Raw genomic sequence first — 24,840 nt, 5'->3', positions numbered from 1 at the left:
CAGCTAACGGTACGAGCTAACGGTTTAAAAAGTTCATCTGTTTGGCGAGGTAAGTGGGTGAGTAGACTTATTTTTCCTGTTTAATTCCTGTAGAATTAGATAGCATGCCTGTAGGGTTAGTGCTTTGTTCAGGGTGTCAGATGTGGTAATCCTAGGAGACCTCCAGCCTCCCTGATGGCCACATCTGCGCCAGGTGCACCAAGATGCAGCTCCTCAGAGACCGTGTTAGAGAAAGTGAAGAGGTGATAGACAGGAGCTACAGGGAGGTAGTCATCCCTAGGCTACAGGGGTCAGAAAACTGGGTCACTGTCAAGAGAGGGAAGGGAAATGCCTGGATAGTGCAGAGCACACCTGTGGCTATCCCCCTCAGCAACAAATATCTTGTTCTGGATGCTATTGAGGGGGACGACCTGACAGGGGACGCCCACGGTGACCGGGTCTCTGGCACTGAGCCTGGCGCTGTTGTGCAGGAGGGAAGGAGGGAGAAGAGAAATACAGTAGTCATAGGGGATTCCATAGTCAGAGGAATGGACAGGAGATTCTGTGAGCCTGATAGAGATACCCGCATGGTGTGTTGCCTCCCAGGTGCCAGGGTACGGGATGTCTTGGATCGAGTCCAGAATATTCTGAAGGGGGAGGGTGAGTAGCCAGTTGTCTTGGTACATGTTGGTACCAATGACATAGATAGGACAAAGGAGGAGGTCCTGAAGAGAGATTTCTAGGAGTTAGGAAGGAAGCTGAGAAGCAGGACCTCCAGGGTAGTAATCTCGGGATTGCTAGCTGTGCCACGTGCTAGTGAGGGCAAGAGTAGTCGGATCAGGCAGATGAATGCCTGGCTGAGAGACTGGTGCAAGGGGCAGGGCTTCAGATTCTTGGATAATTGCAATCTCTTCTGGGGGAAGTATGACCTGTTCAAAAAGGATGAGTTACACCTGAACCCAAAGGGGACCAATATCCTGGCGGGAAAGTTTAATAGAGCTGTTAGGGAGGGTTTAAACTAATTTAGCAGAGGGATGGGAACCGGAATGACAGAGCGGAGAAAGGGGAAAACAGAAATAAATCTACGATAGTGAGCAGTAAAGATGTCAGGAAAGACAGGCAGGTGATGGGGCAAATTTGTAGCCATTGGGATGAGATGCAGTGCAATAAAATTGCAGTGAAATCAAAGCGAAAAGTATCAAATACTGGTCTTAAGGTGTTGTACTTAAATGCACGCAGCATAAGGAATAAGGTGGATGATCTTGTTGTACAGCTACAGATTGGCAGGTATGATATTGTGGCCATCACTGAGACCTGGCTAAAGGATGCATGTCTCTGGGAGCTGAACGTCCAAGGATACACGGTGTATCGGAAGGATAGGCAAGTAGGCAGAGGGGGAGGCGTGGCTTTATTGGTAAGAAATGATAATAAATCATTAGAAAGAGGTGATATAGGATCGGAAGGTGCAGATCTTTATGGGTTGAGCTAAGAAATCGCAGGGGTAAAAGAACCCTGATGGCAGTTATTTATAGGCCTCCAAACAGCTGCAGGGATGTGGACTACAAATTACAACTGGAAATAGAAAAGGCTTGTCCGAAGGGCAGTGTTATGATAATTGTGGGGGATTTTAACATGCGAGTGGATTGGGAAAATCAGGTCAGCACTGGATCTCAAGAGAGAGAATTTGTAGAATGTCTGCGAGATGGCTCTTTAGAACAGCTTGCTGTTGAGCCCACTAGGGGATTGGCTGTACTGGATTGGGTATGGTGTAATGAACCAGAGGTGATTAGAGAGATTGAGGTGAAGGAACCCTTAGGAGGCAGTGATCATATCATGATTGAGTTCACTATGAAATTTGAAAAAGAGAAGCCAAAATCTGATGTATCGGTATTTCAGTGGAGTAAAGGAAATTACAGTGGCATGAGAGGGGAACAGGCCAAAGTTGACTGGAAAGGGACACTGGCGGGAAAAACGGCAGAGCAGCAGTAGCTGGAGTTTATGCAAGAAGTGAGGAAGGTGCAAGACAGGTATATTCCAAAAAATAAGAAAGTTTCGAATGGAAAAAGGATGCAATCGTGGTTGACAAGAGAAGTCAAAGCCAAAGTTAAAGCAAAGGAGAGGGCATACAAGGAAGCAAAAATTAGTGGGAAGACAGAGGATTGGGAAGTTTTTAAAAGCTTACAAAAGGAAACTAAGAAGGTCATTAAGAGAGAAAAGATTAACTATGAAAGGAAGCTAGCAAATAATATCAAAGAGGATACTAAAAGCTTTTTCCAAGTATATAAAGAGTAAAAGACAGGTGAGAGTAGATATAGGACTGATAGAAAATGATGCTGGAGAAATTGCAATGGGAGATAAAGAGATGGCAGAGGAACTGAACGAGTATTTTGCATCAGTCTTCACTGAGGAAGTCATCAGCAGTATACCGGACACTCAAGGATGGCAGGGAAGAGAAGTGTGCGCAGTCACAATTACGACAGAGGAAGTACTCAGGAAGCTGAATAGTCTAAAGGTAGATAAATCTCCCGGACCAGATGGAATGCACCCATGTGTTCTGAAGGAAGTAGCTGTGGAGATTGCGAAGGCATTAGCGATGATCTGTCAAAAGTCGATAGATTCTAGCATGGTTCCGGAGGACTGGAAGATTGCAAATGTCACTCCGCTATTTAAGAAGGGGGCAAGGAAGCAATAAGGAAATTATAGACCTGTTAGCTTGACATCGGTGGTTGGGAAGTTGTTGGAGTCAATTGTCAAGGATGAGGTTACAGAGTACCTGGAGGCATATGACAAGATAGGCAGAACTCAGCATGGATTCCTTAAAGGAAAATCCTGCCTGACAAACCTATTACAATTTTTTGAGGAAATTACCAGTAGGCTAGACAAGGGAGGTGCAGTGGATGTTGTATATTTGGATTTTCAGAAGGCCTTTGACAAGGTGCCACACATGACGCTACTTAACAAGATAAGAGCCCATGGAATTACGGAAAAGTTACATACGTGGACAGAGCGTTGGCTGATTGGCAGGAAACAAGAGAGTGGGAATAAAGGGATCCTATTCTGGTTGGCTGCTGGTTACCAGTGGTGTTCCACAGGGGTCCGTGATGGGTCCGCTTCTTTTTACATTGTAAATCAATGATTTGGATTATGGAATAGATGACTTTGTGGCTAAGTTTGCTGATGATACAAAGAGAGGTGGAGGGGCCGGTAGTGTTGAGGAAATGAAGAGTCTGCAGAGAGACTTGGATAGATTAGAAGAACGGGCAAAGAAGTGGCAAATGAAATACAATGTTGGAAAGTATATGGTTATGCACTTTGGCAGAAGAAATAAACGGGCAGACTATTATTTAAATGGGGAAAGAATTCAAAGTTCTAAGATGCAACGGGACTTGGGAGTCCTTGTGCAGGATACCCTTAAGGTTAACCTCCAGGTTGAGTCGGTAGTGAAGAAGGCGAATGCAATGTTGGCATTCATTTCTAGAGGAATAGAGTACAGGAGTAGGGATGTGATGTTGAGGCTCTATAAGGCGCTGGTGAGAACTTACTTGGGAGTACTGTGGGTAGTTTTGGTCTCCTTATTTAAGAAAGGATGTGCTGACATTGGAGAGGGTACAGAGAACATTCACTAGAATGATTCCGGGAATGAGAGGGTTAACATATGAGGAATGTTTGTCCGCTCTTGGATTGTATTCCTTGGAGTCTAGAAGAATGAGGGGAGACCTCATGGAAACATTTCGAATGTTGAAAGCCATGGACAGTGTGGATGTGGCAAAGTTGTTTCCCATGATGGGGGAGTCTAGTACGAGAGGGCATGACTTAAGGATTGAAGGGCACCCATTCAGAACAGAAATGCGAAGAAATTTTTTTAGTCAGAGGGTGGTGAATCTATGGAATTTGTTGCTACGGGCAGCAGTGGAGCCCAAGTCATTGGGTGTATTTAAGGCAGAGATTGATAGGTATCTGAGTAGCCAGGGCATCAAAGGTTATGGTGAGAAGTTGGGGGAGTGGGACTGAATGGGAGAATGGATCAGCTCATGATAAAATGGTGGAGCAGACTCGATGGGCCAAATGGCGAACTTCTGCTCCTTTGTCTTATGGTCAAATTATAAATTGTTGGCACAGTGAAATACAACAGTGCCAAATTACAAAGCACGACAGCAGAAAACTGTCAAGTTGGTTTGGGGTCAATTTCAGCTGTGATGGTACTGGGTTTGCTGACCACAAAGTTCAAAACCCAGATGAAGACCTTAAGCCCTATCTGATATAAGTAGCCACGAGTACTCTCACTAAAGGTACTGAAACTACCCAATCTTTAAAAATTAGCTCACTTTCCTGTTGATCCTTCACAGCGGGTTCAGCTCCCAATACCCACTATTCAAGTGGTGGGTCCCCTCATCCTACCAAGAAGGTACTTCCAGCTGACAAAGTAGCTTAAAACACAGTTCATTCATTTTCAATGGCACACATTTAAATCCAAACAACATACTTAAAACACATTTAAAATGCAGGATTTCTATCTTAAACATTTTCAAACTGCAAACCACTTCTAAAGCACAAAAGATTTCCAAAACACAGGTACAATTCCTGTAAGCTAAAAAGACATACTACCAATGAAATGAACAATCATCCCATGCAGAAATTGAAGCCAAAGGAATGGATTCTAGTTCACCTGACATTTCTTTCATGTTTCTTGATGTTCCTTTACCCATTCCTAATAAGCCTGAACTTCTCTCTACATTTACATTGTTTCTTTCCACTTGGGAGACTTCACATGTATACAATATTTCCTCAGATACCCTTTTTACACAAACTGCCCCTTGGAAATAGTTCCCAGCTCCCCACAATTAATGTTATAAAGCTAACTTCTCCAAGTATAAAGCCTTCCAACTATAAGTGCATCAGTTATTTGTTATGCTATTTATTATCCATCCGTTCTGCATGTATTTTTGAACTATACAACTTAAATCAGTGTAGTCTATTTTGAAACAAGCCAAATTAAACAACCCATTCCTTACACTGCAGCAATAAACCAGGTGCAGTGACAAACATCCTACTTTCTGCAGGAAGAGCATCTGCTATGCACACAAACACAAAATACTCTGCAGATGCTGGGGTCAAAGCAACACTCACAACACGCTGGAGGAACTCAGCAGGTCCGGCAGCATCCGTGGAAACGATCAGTCAACGTTTCGAGTCGGAACCCTTCGTCAGGACTGAAGAGGGAAGGGGCAGAGGCCCTATAAAGAAGGTGGGGGAGGGTTGGAAGGAGAAGGCTGGTAGGTTCCAAGTGAAAAACCAGTAAGGGGAAAGATAAAGGGGGGGGAGGTGGTTTCACCTGGAACCTACCAGCCTTCTCCTTCCCACCCTCCCCCACCTTCTTTATAGGGCCTTTGCCCCTTCCCCCTACAGTCCTGACGAAGGGTTCCTGCCTGAAACATTGACTGATCGTGTCCACGGATGCTGCCCGACCTGCTGAGTTCCTCCAGCATGTTGTGAGTGTTGCTATGTACACAGCTTGTTTGCAAAGCTATGATTTCAAACTTCAAACTAATTATTGTGTACCATTTACATTTTCAAAATGGAAGACTGACTCCTTTTTATGACCAGAAACTAAACAAAGCATATTGTTGGAAGTTTAACTTACATGGTTTGATCTTACAAGTGGCAGCTGCTATTTAGTAGTAATAATAGTAATAATGAGTACTTCCTTGATCCAGAGTGGGAAATTCTTTTGTTACAACAGCAACATTTAAAACAGTGTGCAGACTTAATAATAAAGTACAGAATAATAGTATACACAATAATGTACCAATGTGTAATAAAGTCCAATAATAATGTATAAAATTGTAAAGCAGAGACTATTGTACTATGATGTGTGTTCTCCTGTCACACAGAGATGAACTGTTGTGTATGCTTATTGCATTTGGTCGAAAAAATTTCTGTAACGATCCTTGTGTCAGCATAGCTGAATGAGCCTATTCGAAAGGGTGCTCCACTGCTTATTCAGTAGGTCATGGAGAGGATGTGCCTGACTGTCCATAATGAGTAAGTTTGTTTAGTCACCTCCTCTCCACCACTACTCAAAAGAGGCCGCACTGTAGGCAAGGATAGATTCAGCCTTTCTGATGAGTTTATTTAGTCTTTTTACATCACTTGCACTGATGCTGCTCTCCCAACACAAAGCCACAAAAAACTGGTAAAACATCTCCAACATGCATACTTTGAAGGATCTCAGATTCCTTAGAAAATAGAGTCTGCTCATCCCCTTCTTGTAAACAGCCTCAGTGTTGGTTTTCCTGTCAAGTCTGTTGTTGAAGTGAACACTCCAGTATTTGTACCCCTCCACCACAACTTCTTCCAGAATGTATACAGGACTGAGCTTAGCAAAAACATGAGGCCCCTGTCCCAGGAAGCAAGAATTCATCACACAGGCAAAACTTAAAATATTACATCTCTTTCTGCTAGTGCTGAGTTTCCCATGTCTATTTATAAAATAATTTTCACTGGCACTTGTAATGGAACCAAACATCATGCTTGCAGGTAACATTGCATATAGTGCAGCTATTGCCTCAAAATGAATATTCAATAGTGTTTCAAAGAAACTTAACATAATAGAACTGAATACATTACGTGTCATAGTCTTGAATGATCACTCCAATAGACCAGATTGCCATTTGATATTCATTATACCCACTTGGATTTAAATAATGTAGAGAATTTGGTGTTCGTGGATCCCCATTAGAGCCTGTGAAGTCAATTCCAACCTACATACAAAACACAAGAAAGCATTTACTGGGAGGTAGTTGTATTCTGGAGAGCCTTTGGTTAGCATGCATCTTGGTAAACAAACAAAGAAATTTACCTCTTGTAGTTTTCCCAGTGTTCATAGTGATAGAGACCTCCCTAAAGCTATTTCTAAAACCTTTAAACCAGGGGTAGGCAACCTTTTTACCTCTGTGGGCCAGATCGTGTATTAATGAGCGGATAAGTGTCATAAAAAACTTGAAATATGGGAATTATCCATTTAAGTACATCTAGTTATGTTTTGCCTCAAACTAATGAATAATGCATGCTAGAAAATCATTTGTGCTTAACCAAGGATGCCAATTAGTAATCTAAGAACTCAGTTTAGTTGCAATTTATTTCAATCAAGGCATCTTTAGAATCTATTAAAAGGACACAAAGAATCTTTAAACATAAAACATATGAACATGATGCATTGAATAGTGGTAATTTCAGTATGATAAAAAAGAAAATTTTAATGCAAACAGTTGATAAATCAATGTGAAACTTAATGCTGTTTGTTGTTTGAAAGCTTCTCAATATTGGGTGTCAGACTTGTTGATGCAAGAGCAAGACATTATCCAGATGGGCATCAGTCAATCTTGTTCTTAAATGGTTCTTGGTGTGCTTCATTTTTGAAAATAATTGCTCACATAGGTAAGTGATGCCAAACAATGATGCCATCACATGTAAATATCTGGATATTTAGCGTGGATTTCTTGTTAAAACAGTGACACTGTTTCTGTTTACAAATGTGAACGATCCCATCTAGACTTGAGGGGGAGCAATATCCTTGCAGTAGGTTTGCTAGCATGGTTCGGGAGGGTTTAAACTAATTTGCAAGGGGGATGGGACCCAGAGCGATAGAGCAGTGAAAGAAGTGCATGGAGTAAAGCCAGATCTAACATATAGAGAGGCTTTGAGGAAAGAGAAGCAGAATGAACGGTGTAAAGACAGTAAGGTAGAAGGGCTAAAGTGCATGTATTTCAATGCAGGAAGCATCAGGAACAAAGGTGATAAACTGAGAGCTTGGATACATACATGGAATTATGATGTAGCGGCCATTACAGAGACTTGGCTGGCACCAGGGCAGGAATGGATTCTCAATATTCCTGGATTTCAGTGCTTTAAAAGGGATAGAGAGGGCTGAAAAGGGGGAGGAGGGGTGGCATTACTGGTCAGAGATACTATTACAGCTACAGAAAGGGTGGGTAATGTAGCAGGATCCTCTTTCGAGTCAGTATGGGTGGAAGTCAGGAACAGGAAGGAAGCAGTTACTCTACTGGGGGTATTCTATAGGCCCGCTGGTAGCAGCAGAGATACAGAGGAGCAGATTGGGAGGCAGATTTTGGAAAAGTGCAAAAATAACAGGGTTGTTATCATGGGTGACTTTAACTTCCCTAATAGTAACTGGCACCTGATTAGTTCCAAGGGTTTAGATGGGGCAGAGTTTGTTAAGTATGTCCAGGACAGATTCCTGTCACAGTATGTGGACAGGCCGACTAGGGGGAATGCCATACTAGATCTAGTACTTGGTAATGAACCGGGTCAGGTCACAGATCTCTCAGTGGGTGAGCATCTGGGGGACAGTGACCACTGCTCCCTGGCCTTTAGCATTATCATGGAAAAGGATAGAATCAAAGAGGACAGGAAAATTTTTAATTGGGGAAGGGCAAATTATGAGGCTATAAGGCTAGAACTTGCAGGTGTGAATTGGGATGATGTTTTTGCAGGGAAATATACTATGAACATGTGGTCGATGTTCAGAGATCTCTTGCAGGATGTTAGGGATAAATTTGTCCCGGTGAGGAAGATAAAGAATGGTAGGGTGAAGGAACGATGGGTGACAAGTGAGGTGGAAAATCTAGTCAGGTGGAAGAAGGCAGCATACATGAGGTTTAGGAAGCAAGGATCAGATGGGTCTATTGCAGAATATAGGGAAGCAAGAAAGGAGCTTAAGAAGGGGCTGAGAAGAGCAAGAAGAGGGCATGAGAAGGCCTTGGTGAGTAGGGTGAAGGAAAACCCCAAGGCATTCTTCAATTATGTGAAGAAAAAAAAGATGACAGGAGTGAAGGTAGGACCGATTAGAGATAAAAGTGGGAAGATGTGCCTGGGGGCTGTGGAAGTGAGCGAGGTCCTCAATGAATACTTCTCTTCGGTATTCACCAATGAGAGGGAACTTGATGATGGTGAGGACAATATAAGTGAGGTTGATGTTCTGGAGCATGTTGATATTAAGGGAGAGGAGGTGTTGGAGTTGTTAAAATACATTAGGACGGGTAAGTCCACTGGGCCTGATGGAATATCCCCCAGGCTGCTCCACGAGGTGAGAGAAGAGATTGCTAAGCCTCTGGCTAGGATCTTTATGTCCTCGTTGTCCACGGGAATGGTACCGGAGGATTGGAGGGAGGCAAATGTTGTCCCCTTGATCAAAAAAGGTAGTAGGGATAGTCCGGGTAATTATAGACCAGTGAGTCTGTGGTGGGAAAGCTGTTGGAAAAGATTCTTAGAGATAGGATCTCTGGGCACTTAGAGAATCATGGTCTGATCAGGGACAGTCAGCATGGCTTTGTGAAGGGCAGATCCTGTCTAACATGCCTGATAAAGTTCTTTGAGGAGGTCACCAGGCATATAGGTGAGGGTAGTGCTGTGGATGTGATCTATATGGATTTTAGTAAGGCATCTGACAAGGTTCCACACGGTAGGCTTATTCAGAAAGTCAGAAAGCATGGGATCCAGGGAAGTTTGGCCAGGTGGATTCAGAATTGGCTTGCCTGCAGAAGGCAGAGGGTCGTGGTGGAGGGAGTACATTCAGATTGGAGGATTGTGACTAGTGGTGTCCCACAAGGATCTGTTCTGGACCTCTACTTTTCGTGATTTTTATTAAAGAACTGGATGTGGGGGTAGAAGGGTGGGTTGGTTGGCACGTTTGCAGACGAAACAAAGGTTGGTGGTGTTGTAGATAGTGTAGAGGATTGTCAAAGATTGCAGAGACATATTGATAGGATGCAGCAGTGGGCTGAGAAGTGGCAGATGGAGTTCAACCCAGAGAAGGGTGAGGTGGTACACTTTGAAAGGACAAACTCCAAGGCAGAGTACAAAGTAAATGGCAGGATACTTGGTAGTGTGGAGGAGCAGAGGGATCTCAGGGTACATGTCCACAGATCCTTGAAAGTTGCCTCACAGGTGGATAGGGTAGTTAAGAAAGCTTATGGGGTGTTAGCTTTCATAAGTCGAGGGACAGCGTTTAAGAGTCGCGATGTAATGATGCAGCTCTATAAAACTCTGGTTAGGCCACACTTGGAGTACTGTGTCCAGTTCTGGTCGCCTCACTATAGGAAGGATGTGGAAGCATTGGAAAGGGTACAGAGGAGCTGCCTGGTTTTGGAAAGTATGCATTATGATCAGAGATTAAGGGAGCTAGGGCTTTACTCTTTGGAGAGGAGGAGGATGAGAGGAGACATGATAGAGGTGTACAAGATAATAAGAGGAATAGACAGAATGGATAGCCGGCGCCTCTTCCCCAGGGCACCACTGCTCAACACAAGAGGACGTGGCTTTAAGGTAAGGGGTGGGAAGTTCAAGGGGGATATTAGAGGAAGGTTTTTTACTCAGAGAGTGGTTGGTGCGTGGAATGCACTGCCTGAGTCATTGGTGGAGGCAGATACACTAGTGAAGTTTAAGAGACTACTAGACAGGTATATGGAGGAATTTAAAGTGGGGGCTTATATGGGTGGCAGGGTTTGAGGGTCGGCACAACATTGTGGGCCAAAGGGCCTGTACTGCACTGTACTATTCTATTCTATATTCTAAAACCTGTACGTGCACGGAGAGTATCTAATACATATTAATAAGGTAGTCTGCCTTCCCGTCATTCGTATATACCAGTGTTTGATTTGGAACAAAATGGAACCTGGGGCCAGTTTAACAAGTTGCCATGCATGTTCATCAGTGTGGTCATGTGAAACACTCAGAATAAGGAAAAATCGCTCACGGGCCGGATAAGCTTAGCATCCCAATATCTGCTCGTGAACCGGTCAAAATACCTTTGTGGGCTGGATCTGGCCCACAGGCCGTAGGTTGCCTACCCCTGCTTTAAACCATGCCAGTGATACTGATAGATACTGGTGTGCAAAGCCACTCCAGTCCAGAGAACAGCAAGCTTCAGGAATCAAATTCCCACATTAGTAGCAACTTGTATCACTATTCTAACTTCAGGCAGTATTCCTTAAGTTACCTCACAATTATGCCAGCACTCTTTCCACTGCCAGGAAATATATCCAGATAATGAGCATGTGTTATAATGATGGGAGAACTGAGGGATATAGACCATATGCAGTTCAAATTGGCATCACAGTCAGCAGAGACAGAATTTCTTCTAGTCATTTTATTTTGAAGAGTAACCTGCCGAAACAATTTTGGACTGGTGACTGGAATTTAGATCAGTCTACATAGTCTGACAAAATGTTGTGTAGCACTCTGAACAAGACTGTAGAAAAGATGAGCCAACATCACTAATAATGCTCAGTTCCAGTCTTGTTAGTAAAAGCTGTTACTAACAGAATAGCACCAATAGCGATTCAGGCCAAAACTATTGTAAATCTCACCAGAAATGAAATGAATTTTGGGTATTACAGTAATTCCACTATTTATTAAAGGGATGTGTTCCTGGAGCATGTCTCTTTTTATTTATTGAGATACAGCAGAGAAAGCTCTTTCGGCTCTTTGAGCCACGCTGCCCAGCAACCGCCCAATTACGGAACAATTTACAATGACCAAATAAGCTACCAGCCGGTATGTCTTTGAACTCTGGGAGGAAACCGAAGCACCCAAAGGAAACTCACATGGAGAGAACATACAAACTCCTTACAGGCAGCGGTAGGAATTGTACCCACCCGGGTTGCCTGTACTGTAAAGTGTATACCACTAGGCTACTGTGCCATCTTTTTACGTTTGTATAATTATACATTGAAAAGACTAGGTGAAATGCATTGCAGTACCCAGTTTTTTAGAAAAAGGGAGGGGAGGGAACGTCGACTCAGACCATGAGAGGCCTGCGTCGGGCATTTTCATGCCTTACAAGGCACAGATTGGAAATCTGTGTGGGACGCCACTCCTCGCACAGTGAGCAATGTATGGTTAAGTGCCTTGCTCAAGGACACAAACACACTGCCACAGCTGAGGCTCAAACTAGCAACCTTCAGATCACTAGACGAATGCCTTAACCACTTGGCCACGTGCCCACATTTTAGAAAAAGATGCTTTATAATTTGTAAGCATTTACTCCAAAGAGTCAATAGCATTATGCCAAAAAAAAACTGTTCAGAAAAACAAATAAAACTGCAAATGCTGCAATTGGAAACACAAGGTTGAAAGAACCCAAACAATCAAGCAGCATCTGTGGAAAGAGAAAACAGTCAATGCTTCAGGGGCTCTTCCCCAGAACTGGTGTGTTTGGAGGGTGCAATGGAAGGTTTGCTTTTTCAAAGCAGAGCTGGAGCAGGGGTGAAGAGTGAGGTAGAAAGCTATGTGGAGATAGGTTAAAGACAGTTAAAGTGATAAAGAGAAAAAATAATGACCCTAAGGGAGACATTTTGTAGAAATTACGTGAGAAAGAGACACCACCATGAGACAGAGACAGCAATAGACCTAAAGTTGGAAAATTCAATGTTCACTTGAGAGAGTTGCAAAGTGCTCAGATGTAAGATACCAAGTTGTTCAAGTTTACTCTGAGCTTTACTGTAGTGGTGGTGGAGGATTAACAGGTTGAAATGAAAGTGGAATTGAGAATTAAAACAATCCCTTGCAAACTAGGCAAAGATGTTCTGCAAAATGACCCCAGTATGATTTCTCCAACGTAGAAGAGACTACATGGTGAACAGCAAATACAATATGCTAGACATGGTCCAAGTGACGATTCGAAGGACTGCTTTATCTGGATTGATTCTTTGGACCCCTGTATGGTGGGAAAGGAAGAGGTGCTGCATCTCATTAGTTTGCATGGGAAGGTACCATGGGTCCGGGAATGTTGGGGGTTAGGGTGATAGTTCAACAGACCAGAGAGTCTTGAGGTGAGTGGTCCACTTTATTAAGCTCAATTTCCTGTTCATTCTCATTTAGGTGCATAAATCACAAATTCCAATCTGGTTGTAACTCGTCAGAAACGTGTCCAAAATTCATGCGTGTCACACAGTCTTTCGTTTCACGCCTTGTAAGGCATAAAATTCAATGCCATAGTAATATGATTCTTTTGGCTGTGCAAATAAATTACTAAATCATTAAAGTTAAATTTGGGTTTTGGAATTTATAATTAATGAATTACAAAGAACTGTGCAACTTTACATTTGTTGATGTTAGAATTTTCCAATTAACATTAACAAAACATTAACAGCAAAAGGGCTATCCATTTGTTAATTATCTTACAAGGATACTTGGCTAACATTCTTGCTAAACGAGTACATTTAACTCTGTATTTATACAGGCATTTGACTCATTCAATTTTTTTTTTAAAATGTCTAACTTTACTTCTGGATGAATTTTCCTAACTGTGAAACACAGAGTCAAAAATGATGCTCATAAATAGAAAACCAAAATACAAGAATTATGTAAAAAAGACTTTCATAAACAAGCTATTAATCCTGTTTGAAAACTAATTCTATACTTTTTTCAAATATTTGATGTGGGTGCGAGTCTGCAGGTATCTACTTCACACTGATCTCCTTTGAGAATTAATTAACACCAGGCAGTGACAAAATTTCATTTTCACCAATAGGAATGTTTTACTCACAGTAAAATTCAGTTGACAGCCTCCCATAATGTAATCCAAGAAAGTGTACTCCTTCACAACCTGTAGATTAAGCACAAGAGAACTAAAACAATGTTGTTTATTTTTGAGTAAGTTACAGCCATAAGTGTTTCTGCAAACCATTTGTATGATTTAGGAGGATTTAATGCTTCATTCTCATTTGATAAATGCAAATGTGTTTGGAATTTGCAAATAAAAATACATTTTGTGATTCTTAACAGGAACAAGCCACAAAATAATTTATTGATTGCTTGCAGAGATCAAGCAGAAAACCTACGAATGAATTACTAGATCCACAGCAAAATATTTCTTAGCTAAATTTCTACTAAAGGAAAAATGTTCTGAACCCTGAAGCAACTGAAAAATATTGGATGGGTTAAAGATAATAAAATAGCTACTAATAATGATTTCAGCATCTTTGAAAGTGGATAAATTGGCAAATCCAAATGAAATATATCCTAGGCTTTCCAAGGAATTAAGGAAGATAATTTTCTAATCTGTCCTGGTTATGGTGTCAGAGTACAACATTGTACCACAGTTTAAGAACAACGTAATGAATAAACAGGTAATTAAGGGCCAGTTAATTCCAATGGCGGATAATGTATTGGCATCAATTCTAAGCCAAGTACTGACTGGCCTTCTGATCATAATTAGCAGGAATCAGGGTGTTAGAGAACTGATGCAACAATATGGAAAAGGCGACATATCACAATGTGTTCCTCTAATTATTTCACTTTTTATATCAACCTATCTTTATTTGAATATCTACTACTTCGACGATTACCTCCGATGTCATAGAAATACATGGAAATAGGTCCTTCAGTCCCACTCCATCCATGCCAACTGAGTTGCCTCACTGAGATAATGCAATCTGGCTGCATTTATCCTGTATCTTTCTTACCTACATACCTGTCCAAATCTCTTAAATGCTGTAAATTTACTCGACTCTACCTGTTGCACATACTCACCACCCTCTATATGATGAGCATGTGCCTCAAGTCCCTTTTAAATCTTTCTCTGTAACTTTAAACCTACGTCCTCTTGTTGTTGGCTCCATAACCCTGGGGTAAGGACCTTGCCTATTTACCTTATCCATGTTCCTCATAATTTGAGTGCAGCATTTCTTTGTAAGAAGCTATCCTGCAGATATAGTGCTTTGCTTTCAACATTACTAGCATTTTGTGTCCAGCCCTTATCCACATTACAGTGTGGAATTCCCAACTGTCTTCTAGATCATAGCATCAAACTTTTAGTCTGCACATATCTGCAGTCAACTAATTTAGAATCATTACTTTATAAATGCTGTTCCAGTTTAACCCTGGCATGAAAAACAGTCACAAAACAAAAGGGACACACATCAAAGTTGCTGGTGAACGCAGCAGGCCAAGCAGCATCTGTAGGAAGAGGTGCAGTCGACGTTTCAGGCTGAGACCCTTCGTCAGGACTAACTGAAGGAAGAGTGAGTAAGGGATTTGAAAGTTGGAGGAGGAGGGGGAGATCCAAAATGATAGGAGAAGACAGGAGGGGGAGGGATAGAGCCAAGAGCTGGACAGGTGAAAGGCAAAAGGGGATACGAGAGGATCATGGGACAGGAGGTCCGGGAAGAAAGACAAAGGGGGGGGAGGGGACCCAGAGGATGGGCAAGAGGTATATTCAGAGGGACAGAGGGAGAAAAAGGAGAGTGAGAGAAAGAATGTGTGCATAAAAATGAGTAACAGATGGGATACGAGGGGGAGGTGGGGCATTAACGGAAGTTAGAGAAGTCGATGTTCATGCCATCAGGTTGGAGGCTACCCAGACGGAAGGTGTTGTTCCTCCAACCTGAGTGTGACTTCATCTTTACAGTAGAGGAGGCCGTGGATAGACATGTCAGAATGGGAATGGGATGTGGAATTAAAATGTGTGGCCACTGGGAGATCCTGCTTTCTCTGGCGGACAGAGCGTAGATGTTCAGCAAAGCGGTCTCCCAGTTGGTGTCGGGTCTTGCCAATATATAAAAGGCCACATCGGGAGCACCGGACGCAGTATATCACCCCAGCCGACTCACAGGTGAAGTGTTGCCTCATCTGGAAGGACTGTTTGGGGCCCTGAATGGTGGTAAGGGAGGAAGTGTAAGGGCATGTGTAGCACAAACAAAAGGGGATGGGTATTGATGGAGGAGAGGTGTGGGGCAGAAAGGACAGGGGTAGAGGTTGAGAAACAAATTTTGCTATTTATAAGGCTAACCTCCTTCCTCAAAGATCTAATGCTTCTTACCTGGCATAATTTAAAACTGACAATTCCTGAGTTTTTGTAGCTTTTCTTTTTTTGTTTCTTCTTTGGATGAATGCACTCAAACTCCATCTGCAGGAAAGCAGGAGGAATTAGTTAATTGAAAGACCAAATGCAATGACAATTCTCAAATACAGAAGTTTAAAATTATTACTGCAATTATACACCAAAACTCAATAGTACAGATATCTAATGTAACTGTATTAGCATGATTGGTATGCAAAAGCATTGTTGGGTGTAAGTGGCAAATACTAGATGCATGCAAGGAACACTGTAATACCCAGAAATTTTTTTGTCAAACTCTATCAGAGTGGAGACTCCATAGATACTTCAGTAGAAGGTAAACAAGATATAGCATTGAGCCAAAGTCATTAAAAAAGGAAAGAAATATGAGACTTAAGAAGTGGAAGGAATAAAGTGTGTTTAGTAAACTGAACAATGAGATGTTAGGACAGGTGATCAGAAGTCTGGTCTTAGAGACAAGCTAGTTATAAACTGTCTAAATAGAAGTAACCATTTCACAATTATTTTACTTAATAAATTACAGTACAGGCTAAGTTATAAAAGATATCAGAAGTTAAAGTTGGTACAAGTGTTCTTAACATTTTATAAAATTGCTAAATTTCAGATATTATTAAAATATAGTTAGGAGGCGCAACATACAGTACTGCATGAGTTTTAGATACATAACTAAGACTTTTGCACAGTACTCCATTTGTCATTGTGGAACAGAGAGCAAATTTGTAAATCTGTCAGAAGCAGAGGATATTGGGAGTAGTGAGGGTGGAGTGCTGCAGGAGGGTGTGGGTGGGACAGGTGACGGAGAAAGAGTGAAAGAGTGCTAGTGGCACGAGTGCAGACGTGCCCAGCCCTGAGTCACCAGGTAAGGTCTTTGGTTCCAAACAATTGATGCACTGATCACTACAGGATGTCTCTCTGGTGATTCCGGCTCCCTCACCTCTCCCTTCCTCTCCCCCCCCCCAAACATTATTCCCCTCTCCCTGCCCCTTCCCAATTTAAGGCGCTATAGAAGTAACTACAGAAAGTGTACTTCAGATTTCAAATGAATATCAAATGCAAGCAAACTATCAAAACTATCAAGTAGTTTCTAATAAAGGAAAATATCCACACTCAGGAGAGTGGAGAACATTGTCATTGTAGAAGGCTGAGCAGCATTTTAAATATATTAATTTTTAACATAATGAGTAGTTAACACAAAATAAATGCAAGACCAAGACAAATGGAAGAATCCAACACACTAATTCATAAACGCAGGAATGTGAGTAACAAATCAAATAGCAACAAAGGAAGGAACAACACAAAGTATTTAGAATGTACAGTAAAATATCTGAGGCAAAAATCAAAACATGGTAAGTGGTAAGATAGAAATACTGAAAGACTCAGACGAGCGTAAGACATAATAAGAAGAATAAATAGAGTGGATAGCCAGCGCCTCTTCCCCAGGGCACCACTGCTCAATACAAGAGGACATGGCTTTAAGGTAAGGAGTGGGAAGTTCAAGGGGGATATTAGAGGAAGGTTTTTTACTCAGAGAGTGGTTGGTGCGTGGAATGCACTGCCTGAGTCAGTGGTGGAGGCAGATACACTAGTGAAGTTTAAGAGACTACTAGACAGGTATATGGAAGAATTTAAGGTGGGGGGGGGTCATATGGGAGGCAGGGTTTAAGGGTCAGCACAACATTGTGGGCTGAAGGGCCTGTAATGTGCTGTACTATTCTATGTTCTATATTCAGCCCATCGAGTCTACTCTGCCATTCCATCATGGCTGACCATGGGTCCCTCTCAACCCCATACACCTGCCTTCTCGGCATAGCCTTTGATGTTCTGACGGATCAGGAAACGATCAATTTGTGCTTTAAATATACGCATGGTCTTGGTCTCCACAGCTGTCTGTGGCACAGCAGTCCACAGATTCACTACTCTCTAGTTTAAAAAAATTCTTCCTTAAACCTCTTTTCTAAAGGGTTGTCTCTCAATTTTGAGGTTGTGCCCTCTAGTTCTGGATATTCCACCATAGGAAACATCCTCTCCACATCCACCTCATCTAGTCCTTTCAACATTCAGTAGGTTTCAATGAGATCCTCCCCCAATTCTTCCAAATTCCAGTGAGTACAGGCCCAAAGCTGCCAAATGCTCATATGTTAACCCCATCATTCCCGGAATCATCTTCATGAACCTCCTCTGGACACTCTCTAATGACAACACATCCATTCTGAGCTATGGGGCCCAAAACTGTTGATAATACCCTAAGTGCAGCCTTTGTAATAGCAATGGCACTCACTCCTGCTCCATGACACTCACTGACCTCTGGCACACTGCTCATGCCTCCAACAGTGAAGACAGATGCAAAGTATCCATTAAATTCATCTGTCTTTTTTGTCCCTCTTTACTACCTCACCGGCATCATTTTCCAGTGGTCCAATATCAACTCTCATCTCCCTTTTCCTCTTTATATAACTGGAAAAAACTTTTGGTATTCTGCTTTATATTATAGACTAGTCTGCCCTCATATTTCATCTTTTCCCTTTTTACAGCTCTTTTAGTTACTTTTGTTGGATTTTAACAGTTTCCCAATCATCCAACTTCCCACACACTTTTGCTACCTTACATCCCCTTTCCTTGGCTTTTATAGAAACATAGAAAGTAGGTGCAGGAGTAGGTCTTTCAGCCCTTCGAGCCTGCACTGCCATTCAGTATGATCATGACTGATCATCCAACTCAGAACCCTGTACCTGCCTTCTCTCCATTAAGTTTATGCAGTCCTTAACTTTCCTTGTCAGCCATGGTTGCCTACCCCTACCATTTGAGAACAACTTCTTGGGAGACATACCTATCCTGCGCCTTGTGAACTATTCCCAGAAACGTCAGCCATCTCTGCTCTGCCGTCATCCCCACCATTATCCTCCTCCAATCCACCTGGGCAAGCTCCTCTCTCATGCCTTTGTAATTCCCTTTATTCCAACGTGATGCTGATACATGTGAATTCTGCTTCTCACTCTCAAATTTCAGTATGAATTCAATTATATTCAATTATATTATGATCACTGCCTCCCAAGGGTTCCTTTACATTAAACCCTTACAAGATCTGGGTTATTACACAAAACCCAATGTAAGGTGGGTTTTCCCTGAGTAGGCTCAATCACAAGCTACTCTAAAAAGCCATTCCATAGGCATCCACCAAATTCTCTCCCTTGCAATCCGACATCAACCTGACTTTCCCAATATCCTTGCATATTGAAGTCCCCATTACAAATGTTACATTACCCTTATTACATGCCCTTTCCAACTCCTTTTGTAATCTCAAACCCACATCTTGGCTAAGATATGGAAGTCTATATGATTCCCATAATTTTTTTTTACCCTTAAGCATAAAGAGAGCAGACTCAAACATGTCACAAACATTACTAGACCCAAATCAAATACAGATTCTGTGATGCACGTTCAATGTAAGGCCTACCGGTGAGCTATAGGATGCTCCTTGTAGTGTTGACATGCTTGTCTCAAATATACCGATTAGGTCATGTGATCCATCATTATCATAATCATAGCACTCCACCTGCAAAAAAAACTACATTTAGTTTTGTTGCAATCTGCATAAACTGGCACATCAGATGTTTGTACCCTGCTGTTCTAATCTGCAGTTAACAGTGTCCATTATTGTTGAAGGATTTCATATCCCTTAGCATTTTACCATTCTTTGTTGACTGGAGGATCTTGGATCATAAATAATTCATTCAGAAAATGTATACTATAAGCAGAGAACAACCGAGTAAATTTGCTGATTATCAATGAAAAAATAGCAGAAACCAGCAGACAGTTAGCTTTTTTGATGTAGACAAAAATATGAAGACTGGAAAAGGAACAACAAAATGCTGTCAATAAACTTATTCCCAGCCATTGGCACCAAACGTGTTGTGCGGTAGTGTCAACCAGCTGAACTTCCCATCTGAAAAGTACTCCATGTAGCGCATCGAGCACCAGTAAGCAAGAAGTTGAATTTCCGGCAAATTACTTTCAGCTAATTGGACATTGAGTGTTTTCAAGACTTGGAGCCTGAATAAATTAATATATTTAAATCCATTATCATCCTTTAAACAAGACAAACAATTAGATGATAAATGCACAGCAGAAATGTGCATTAACTCATACCCAAGCAGATCTTGCTTAAACATTACTAGTATAAATAGGAAAGGCAAATATATGACAAATTGGCTCAAATCAACTTCACTTAATGTTGTAAATTGTTAGCCCTGCACCATAGGCTTCTGGTTTTTGCTGTTTGTGCAACAAAAATGAATAAGCACCATACATTTACTGCCTAGCTTTATTTGTTCACTGTAAACAATGTATTTGCACTTTTTAGTCAATATTTTCAATACTGACGGCATTAATGGTTACAAGTTGCTTCCATTTTACAAAAAGAACCATGGTGAAAAGACTGAGAAAATTGTCATTTCTGAATCCATGTCAGTAAACTGAAATTTACCTTGATACTCCTCTGAAAATCACCATTACACAGGGATCGCAAAGGGATTTTGAAAGGTTTCCAACTAGGATTTAGGTTATTCTTTATTACCTAAATATTTAAAAAATTTACATTAGTAACATAGCATACTGCTTACATTTTTACATCTTAAAACACCATTACATTATAAAAAACATTTACAGAAAACACGCAATTTTTGGGATGTTGATGGAACTGGAACAACGTGATGTGGTGCAGGGGGGAGATCCATAGCACAAGGTAAGTACAGATCTTAAAGGGGACCTACCTGTAGACAACCTGAAGTGCCTGATACCACATACTAGGATCTGATCTGCCAGGTTACCTTTTAAACTGAACCAAAACAGACCTTGATCATTGTGAATATCTGCTTCTGAGGAGGGAACGTCAACTCAGACCATGAGAGGCCTGCATCAGGCATTTTCATGCTTTACAAGGCACATATTGGAAGTCTATGTGGGCGCCACTCCTCGCACGGACTAGAGCAATGTGTGATTAAGTGCCTTGCTCAAGGGCACACACACGCTGCCACAGCTGAGGCTCAAACTAGCAACCTTGAGGTAACTAGACGAACGCCTTAACCAGTTGGCCACGTGCCCAACACTAAGTCATCTGCAATGTCTGTGAACAACAGGAATTCTGCAGATGCTGGAAATTCAAGCAACACACATCATCTTCGTCTGTCATCTGTCCTGACGAAGGGTCTCGGCCTGAAACATTGACTGCACCTCTTCCTAGAGATGCTGCCTGGCCTGCTGCGTTCACCAGCAACTTTGATGTGTGTTGCAATGTCTGTGGGAGCTTTACGTACGTACAACTCAATTTTTCAAGTGGTATTCAAAAGTGGATGAGGCTTTTCATTCCAGGACGAAGAAGATGTCTTCCTTTTTTAAAGAAAGGGGCTTCCCTTCCTCCACCATCAACTCTGCTCTCAAACGCATCTCTCCCACTTTACGCACATCTGCTCTCACCCCATCCGCCCGCCATCCCACTAGGGATAGGATTCCCCTTGTCCTCACCTACCACTCCACCAGCCTCCGGGTCCAACATATAATTCTCCGTAACTTCCGCCACCTCCAACAAGATCCCACCACTAAGCACATCTTTCCCTCCCCCTCCCCCTTTCTGCTTTCCGCAGGGATTGCTCCCTACCCGACTCCCTTGTCCATTCGTTTCCCTCCCCCCATCCCTTCCCACTGATCTCCCTCCAGGCACTTATCCGTGTAAGCAGAACAAGTGCTACACCTGCCCTTACACTTCCTCCCTCACCACCATTCAGGGCCCCAGACAGTCCTTCCAGGTGAGGCATCACTTCACCTGTGAGTCGGCTGGTGTGATATACTGTGTCCGGTGCTCCTGATGTGGCCTTCTATATATTGGTGAGACCCCACACAGACTGGGAGACCGTTTCGCTGAACACCTACGCTCTGTCCGTCAGAGAAGGCAGGATCTCCCAGTGGCCACACATTTCAATTCCACGTCCCATTCCCATTCTGATATATCCATCCATGGCCTCCTCTACTGTCAAGATGAAGCCACACTCAGGTTGGTGGAACAACACCTTATATTCCATATGGGTAGCCTCCAACCTGATGGCATGAACATTAACTTCTCTAACTTCCGTTAATGCCCCTCCTTCCCTTCTTATCCCATCCCTTATTTATTTTTATTCCCCCCCCCCTTCTTTTTTTTCTTCTCTCTCTGTCCCACTCACAATCACTCCTTGCCTGCTCTCCATCGTCCTCTTGGGTCCCTTTCCCTTTCTTTCTCCCTAGGCCTCCTGTCCCAAGACCCTCTCCCTTCTCCAACTCTGTATCCCTTTTGCCAATTAACTTTCCAGCTCTTAGCTTCTTCCCTCCCCCTCCTGTCTTCTCCTATCACTTTGGATCTCCCCCACCCCCTCCCACTTTCAAACCTCTTACTAGCTCTTCTTTCAGTTAGTCCTGATGAAGGGTCTCGGCCCGAAACGTCGACTGTACTTCTTCCCATAGATGCTGCCTGGCCTGCTGCGTTCACCAGCATTTTGTGTGTGTTTGCGAAAGTGTGCACTGGATGCATTTGGATATCAATGCACACATGCTGGTACCTCTGAATGCAAGTGCATTATGTGCATGCAGAACACAGAATCAGGTTACTCATTTTTCTAATAAACAGTTAAGAAAATGATCAATTTCAGCAGTCATACAATAAAATTCTGAAGAACATTATACCTGGCAATGGAAAACAGAACATAGAGAGCCTGACTGACTTCCAGATGAAAATATTTCTTCAATCCCTTCTATGGAAGTTTGATTTTTTTTAAACTACCGCAACCCTAATTTTCCTACGTAATAGAGAACCACTTTTATCTTATTCTTCACACCAGTAATCACTTTTTAAGTCTACTTCCCATTCCAACATGTCAGTCCATGGCCTCTACTGCAGCGGTGAGGCCACACTCAGGTTGGAGGAGCAACACCTTATATTCCATTTGCGTAGCCTCCAACCTGATGGCATGAACATAGATTTCTCTAACTTCTGGTAATTGCCCCCTCTTCACCTTCACCATTCCCCATTCTTATTTCCCTCCCCATCACCTCCCCCTCTGGTGCTCCTTCCTCTTCCATTTTTTCCATGACCTTCAGTTCTCTCCTATCAGATTCCCCCACCTCCAGCTCTTCATCTCTTTCACCAATCCCAGCTCTTTACTTCACATCTCCCAGATTCACCCATCACCTACTATCTTGTATTTCTTCCTCTTCTTCCCTCACCTTCTTACTCTGACTTCTTATCTCTTTTTTCCCGTCCTGAGGAAGGGTCTCGGCCCAAAACGTGGACGGTTTACTCTTTTCCATAGATGCTGCCTGGCCTGCTGAGTTCCTCCAGCATTTTGTGTGTATTACTTTGACTTCTAGCATTTGCAGATTTTCTCTTGCCAGTAATCCCTTATTTAGGTTATCTGTTTAGTAAATCTATACACCTCTACATTAAATAGGGTGCATGGTATAGCCTGCAAAGATCCACCTGTGGTATAATAGGAATGAATGTTAAACTTCTGTCATTTATCCCAGTTATCTAATTTACTCTTTTCTGAGTTATAACACAGTTGCCACACCAAGTCATTATGCATCCAGACCAAATGCTTTCTAAGGTGCATTGATAAAAATTGGAAAAATTTGATGGGGGTGTACCTTATTTCTTTAGCCTCCTGAGGTAGCAGAGGCCTTGGATAGCTTTCTTGGCTGTGACATCAATATGATTGGTCCAGGACAGACTACCAGTGATGTTCACACCCAAGGACTTAATGCTCTCAAGCTCAACACTGCTGGTGTAGACAGGAACAAGTGCCCAACTTCAGTGCATGTGTACACTGACTACGTTTTTCTGCTATTATAACTATATATGCTGTCTGTGGCTGTTGGTAACTTGCCCACAGGAAAACTGATTTGTTTGGCTGAATTCAGGTGTATGGTTGAATGAAAATTAAACTTGAAGGGCTCCCCCTTTCTAAAGTCAGTGATCAGCCCTTTTGACATTGAGGGAAAGATTGTTGTCATGACACCATGTCACTAAGCTCAGCAACCATTATTTTACATCTCTAATCCAACCGGTCAAATTTCCCCCTCTGTTCCAAAGCAGCTTTAATTTATATACTTTATACTTTATTGTCGCCAAACAATTGGTACTAGAACGTACAATCATCACAGTGATGTTTGATTCACACATTTTAGTATTGAAGCATATTCATAGTGTCCACTATGTGTCCCCCAAGTTCAAATTCATATCTTGTTGAACATGGAAAAGCTTCTCCTGCACGCTCTTTACATGAATATATTAATTATAATCAGCACAGGGGCTGAAGTACTTTAGGCAGGAAGTCATGTGCTGAAAAGTACAACAAACAACTTTGATATTATGTCACTATTTCTCTGTCTCCTCATTATGACGATGTAGGTGAAAGACAGCTCCTCAGTCAACATGTATTTGAAGAGAACAACTTAGCAGACAGTTTGAACGTTATGCTTATTAGACACAGTTAAGGTGTCATCTGGGCACCACGACGGTGCAGCAGTTAGCGCGATGCTACTACAGCACAGGGCGTTCCGGAGTTCGGAGTTCAATTCCAGCGCTGTTCTGTAAGGAGTCTGTACGCCCTCACAGTGGAATGCATGAGTTTTCCCCGGGGGCCCTGTTTCCTCCCACAGTCCAAAGACAAAGCAGGTAAGTTAACTGGTCTTTGTAAGTTGTCCTGTGATTAGGTTAGAGTTAATCGGGGGATGCTGGGGTGGCGTGACTCAAAGGGCCGGGAGGTTCTAGTCCATGCTGCATCAGTAAATCAATCAATCTGCTCCTCAGCTTCTGACTCTTACCTCTGTTCTATGAACCATTTGCCATTTTCCATCTTCAGTCTGTTTGTGAAACTCCAGGTAGGGATCTGACTTCCCAAAGAAATCCTGATCAGAAAAGACATTATTTCCAGACAGAAAATGTGAGCCATAAT

At 42.3% G+C, this 24,840-nt stretch overlaps 1 protein-coding gene across 4 annotated transcripts in view; it reads right to left on the bottom strand.

The window, feature by feature from the left end:
• Positions 1–24,840, bottom strand: part of LOC140196797 (copine-3-like) — a 63,377-nt gene that overhangs the window by 12,211 nt on the left and 26,326 nt on the right. For all 4 annotated transcript variants that reach the window (XM_072256597.1, XM_072256615.1, XM_072256606.1 and 1 more), the window contains 6 exons: positions 24,710–24,793; positions 20,343–20,432; positions 19,314–19,412; positions 15,821–15,907; positions 13,547–13,606; positions 6,607–6,740 (listed from right to left, as the gene is read on the bottom strand). In XM_072256597.1, the coding sequence (XP_072112698.1) occupies positions 6,607–6,740; positions 13,547–13,606; positions 15,821–15,907; positions 19,314–19,412; positions 20,343–20,432; positions 24,710–24,793 (554 nt within the window). The remainder of the gene's footprint in view (positions 1–6,606; positions 6,741–13,546; positions 13,607–15,820; positions 15,908–19,313; positions 19,413–20,342; positions 20,433–24,709; positions 24,794–24,840) is intronic.

This window comes from Mobula birostris, chromosome 1 (genome assembly GCF_030028105.1).
Source record: "Mobula birostris isolate sMobBir1 chromosome 1, sMobBir1.hap1, whole genome shotgun sequence".
Lineage (NCBI taxonomy): Eukaryota > Metazoa > Chordata > Chondrichthyes > Myliobatiformes > Myliobatidae > Mobula > Mobula birostris.
This window is presented reverse-complemented; position numbering and strand designations above follow the sequence as displayed.